The sequence below is a fragment of the Galeopterus variegatus genome, unplaced genomic scaffold (genome assembly GCF_000696425.1).
Source record: "Galeopterus variegatus unplaced genomic scaffold, G_variegatus-3.0.2 Scaffold1313, whole genome shotgun sequence".
Lineage (NCBI taxonomy): Eukaryota > Metazoa > Chordata > Mammalia > Dermoptera > Cynocephalidae > Galeopterus > Galeopterus variegatus.
This window is the reverse complement of record NW_007727424.1, coordinates 167,498-172,434: the sequence shown is the minus strand read 5'-3', so window position 1 is coordinate 172,434 and position 4,937 is coordinate 167,498. Positions and strand designations below refer to the sequence as shown.

The window sequence follows — 4,937 nt, the reverse complement described above, 5'->3', positions numbered from 1 at the left end:
GACACTGAGGGTTGCAATCCCGTTGCTGGTCCCCGGTCCGGTACGGGGGCAACACTGAGGGTTGCGATCCGTTGCCGGACACGGAAAAAGACAAAAGACAAAAAAATAAAAATAAAAATAAAAAAGAAACTGCATTTATAAACAAAGCAATGAAATTATATCAAACAGCTCAAAATGCAAATATCGCCTTGGCCACACACACCCCCGACACCCACAGCCAGCCCAGCAGGTGACCAATGAACTGCTGCAGGAAGCGCCCCAGGCTCTCCCAACCTGGGGCAGTGGGGGGCCTCGAACCTCAGCCACGCCCCCCCCACACCTGCAGCCAGCCCAGCGGTGACCACCGAGCCGCTGCAGGAAGTGCCCCAGACTCTCCTGAGCAGGGGTGGGGGGGCTGGCAGGGTGAGGGCTCTTGCCACACCCCCGCTGACATCTGCACCCAGCCTCGCAGCAAGCTACTACTGGAAGCCCCCAGATCTCCCCTGTGGGAATGAGGGGGGTGCCACAGTCCTCAATCCCACCCCTCCTCCTTCCTCCTTCCCATTTCCTTCCCCTTTCCTCTCTCCCCTTCCCTCCCAACAGCTCTGCAACAACCTCCTAGAATGTAAAAAATATTAATAAAATTACATTTTCTTTAAAAAAAAATGCAAATATCCTCATCTTTCTGTGCCCCAAAGAGATTGCTTATCATTAATCACACTCACACTTAAATACACATTTAAGCACCACTAAGACTTTTATTCACATAGTAAATAACGTTAAGTACAAAAAGAGATCTTCTTTCTCCTGAGAAACTACACCAGTCTCTCTCAACTATAATGTGAATCAGAGCCATCTGAAGGGCATGTTGAAACAGATGACAGGACCCCAACAGCAGATTTTCTTATTCACTCTGTCAATGGTGGAGTCAGAGAATATGCATTTCCAATACTGATGGTGATGAAACTGAATCCTGGACCACGTTTTGAAAACAACCAACTAGATTAAAACCCATTTGTTCAGGGACTAGGTCTTTGTTGTTTTCTATTGTATTCTGGTTAATCATTACTGACCCTGGAAGACAGTAAGTACATAATTTATATATCTTCCATAGGAGACTACAATAAATGATCCAGTCTTACCTACTGAAGCCAGGTTCTTGTAGTTCTCCAGCATCACATCTCTGTATAGGTTTCTCTGAGTTTGATCCAATAAAATCCACTCTTTTTGGGTAAAGTCCACAGCTACATCCTCAAAAGTCACTGGGTCCTAAATCATCACAGATACACTGGTTCGAGTCATGTAATATGTCCACATACATTCATGAAATAATGGAGAAGGACTTTCTCCTACCACACGCAATCATGGTCAATCTAACTCAAATCACATGGCTTTAATGGCACCTCTTACACCTGAACTTATCTCACCACCACTAGACTGGCAGCTCTTCTCATCTTATTTCCCTTTATTGCAGCACATTCCTAAGCATATTACAAACACTTGACAAATGGTAACATATGAATAAATTCACTGACAAAAGTACCTTTCATCTTCCTTACCATGTGTTAGAGCACTCAGCAAAATAAGAAACATGCACTTGGCACCATGAGGGTCAAAATAACAAGTAATTACAGAAATACCTGTGATGATTTTTAAGGTACTAACTAACCAAAACAGAGTATCCGCTCCCTGAAAAATTCACCTAGAGACTCCATCCTTGAGTGAGGCTTTATTTGCTTTAAGAAACTGTGAAGTCTATCTAGAAGGAAATGTGTCTACCTGATGGATGGAAGATGTCATTTTTTTTAAGAAAAACATATGTGCAGCATACCTGTTTACAATTTATCAAAGAGTCAGCAAGCATCCTTGCTCCTGGTATCTTTTCTTCGTGAAGGCAGATCAGGTCCCCAGAAGGACCACAACCTGGAGGGGGGAAAAAGAATGAGAACCTGGAGCTGATCATAATAATTTACTCATTCGTGTGCCTGGAAGTAATTCCATCATAGTAAAAAACTCCAATATAATTCTGCACACTCTTGAACACACACACACATACACACTGCTGCATACCCTGGCACAGCAGGCTGTCTCACCTGAAAAAGAGAAAGTGAGCTACGCTGCCCATAGGGAAAAAGGTAATAGTCTCATTTTACAGGTAAGGAAATTTAAGCCCTTACAAATGAGTATTGCCTTTGGTGTTAATACTTATCCTGGCACAGCAGGCTGTCTCACCTGAAAAAGAGAAAGTGAGCTACGCTGCCCATAGGGAAACAGGTAATAGTCTCATTTTACAGGTAAGGAAATTTAAGCCCTTACAAATGAGTATTGCCTTTGGTGTTAATACTTACAGAGAATATCATGTAGCACCTGTTCACACAGCACTCATACCAAGAGCTGACTTACAAAACTACATTCTCTGGCCACCTTCAGCACCTCCAAAATGAACCAGGAGCATTACAGCTCTGTGGGTCTATCTTGCTTTGGGGAGGACTTAAAGCAGAATCTCTGAAAAAGAGCATCAACAGGACTTACCACGGGACAAATCAATGGCTGCCAATGTGAGGCTGATGGTGAAATTTGCCTGAACGGTCCTCTCTGTGATGCCAAGACCACTTCAAAGCAGGTGATGAATCTACAAGGACTGCACAGTCTCTCTCTGTCTTGCCACAGGGTTATCTGGAGTCCTGTTTCGTATCAATCATTTGTCAACAAACATTACTTATCAGTCATCAAGTATCATAAATTAGTGCTCTCTCTACAGATAATATAGGTGAAAGCCATTAACACCAACATACTCCATGAGTATTATTATCAGTTGTCATTTACAAGGAGCAGTATGTGTCAGAAGTCTCAGTAGGAGCCTTACATATATAAGCTCACTTAATTATCACAAAAATCCTTCAAAATAGATACCACCCCCAATTCATGGTTAAAAAAACCCTTAGATTCACATAACTCAAATTACTAGAAATACGTATTACTTGTTTTGTTTATTGCAGGTACTGAATATTTTTAAGTTATGTGCATGACCTACACATTATATTTCTATTAGACAGCACTGCTATAGTTGGCTGCTTGGCACAATGAAGACTAGAAAACTGAAAGGTTTTATCTGGTTAACACCCTTGAGCGTCCCATGATGGAGCTTGGAGCAGACTGGAGTCTGTGCCACCTATGAAAGTTTCAGCTCTGGCTTATTGCTTCATTCTTTTAACAAATACTTAAGAAGTTCTGACCCTGTGTCAGGCTCTGAGCAGAGAGCAGTGAAATATACAGAAAATATCCTAGGCCTCAAAGATCCAACATTCCTATGAAAGATAAGCAATGAAGTGTAATTGATATATCAGTTCTTAAGGGGTATAATAATGAAGCAGGTCAGAAAATAAATACCGTCATAGAGACAAAGGCACACACTCACTGAAAGCACAAATATTGCGAACTGGTTTTTGAGCAAGATGATGGCAGAAAAGGGAAATAACCATTGACTATGCCATCTTTGAACCAAAATAATTAGAGAAAGAATGACAAAGGTTTTTACAAAACTTAGAATACACTTAAAATACTGGGCAGCTGTGTTCACCCTATCACAGCCCTCTGCTTGCATTGTCTCAGGAGCCCCCAAACCACTTCCCTTATGGAGCTTCCCAATCCATGAATTAGTTTGGACAAAGAAACTGGTTTAATTTTTATGATGCAAGGCTGGCCGGTTACTACAGTTGGTCAGAGAATGGTGTTATAAAAGCAAGATCAAAGGTTCATGTGCTCATACCAGCCCACCCCATACACACAGAGCTCAATTTTTATTGTGCCTCAGTTTACCTTTTAACAAATCATAACTCAGGTGAACTCACAGAGGGCCCAGCTGAACAACACACCCACCCACTACTCCCAAAGGTATAACTTGAATAGAGACAATCTTGGAACTGGAAAAATCCCCTAAATAGGCTCTCTGTCCTACAAAGCAAAGCCTTTTATGACAGGGAAAGCTAAGTGTAGGCTCCTGGAACTCCCTACCCCTCCCCTATTAAACCAGAAGTCAGACAACATTCCTGGGACCCCAGCACCAGGAGGTAAAATGGCTCTTAGATGTGTGGAGCCAGGACTGGAAATGACTAAAAGGAACCACCTACGTTACTTCCGATTAAAGCCTCGGATGGGCCTGGCCGGGTTCCACAGCTTGGGCCTCAGACATGCTGGACCTTGTTGGCCATGCAAACTCTAGTTTCCTTGAGAGATGGTGCTGATGGACCCTAGGATCGATTCTGCTTGCAGGCTGGAGGCAGAAACAGGTCCATAGCACCCCTGGGTAAGGCTAAGGACTGCCAGTGGGTAGCATACCCAGGAAAAGGGGACAGAGGTGGGACCAGGCTCAGGGTGTGTTGTAGATAGGCCAAATATACAGGAAGGGCAAGGCTGGGGTGAGGATACATTCCAAACAATGCCCATCAACAGCTTTTCTATATGCCTCAACCCATGTTCTGGTGTCTGTTCAATCATCTTCCATATTGATAAGCCTGCCGACGTATGGCATGCTATATCACTTCCATTCAATCTCTCTGTGGACATTTATTCCCATTATTTATTTATCGGAGCACAATGCTAAAGTGGAGTAGTTGATTCCTTTGTGTTTTCAATGTAATATTTTCTGTAAATCTTGATATTTTTTTCTCCATCAAATATGTACTTCTATTGTTATTTTTCTGATCTTACTATTCAGGCCAGGGCCACTTATATACTAAGTTGTAAAACAGCACTGATACCAAGAATGCTCCAGAGTTTTATTTAGAAATGTATCAGAATCCTAATAAAAATACCTAAAGTTTTCTTTAGGAAGTGGCACATTGATATTAAACTTTATAGAGAAGAACAAAGATCTGAAAATAACCAAAAAATACTAACAAAAGTGATGATGATCTACAGGTGTTGAAACATACTGTGAAGCCACCATAATTAAAACT

General features: G+C 42.1%; 1 protein-coding gene across 1 annotated transcript in view; it reads right to left on the bottom strand.

Annotated features, from left to right (window-relative positions):
- The window catches only part of LOC103593282 (zinc finger protein 883-like), a 27,244-nt gene that overhangs the window by 4,450 nt on the left and 17,857 nt on the right, over positions 1 to 4,937 (bottom strand). The window contains exons 3-5 of the mRNA XM_008576239.1: positions 2,512 to 2,663; positions 1,811 to 1,902; positions 1,126 to 1,248 (exon numbers count right to left, since the gene is read on the bottom strand). Of these exons, the coding sequence (XP_008574461.1) occupies positions 1,126 to 1,248; positions 1,811 to 1,843 (156 nt within the window). The 5' untranslated portion in view covers positions 1,844 to 1,902; positions 2,512 to 2,663. The remainder of the gene's footprint in view (positions 1 to 1,125; positions 1,249 to 1,810; positions 1,903 to 2,511; positions 2,664 to 4,937) is intronic.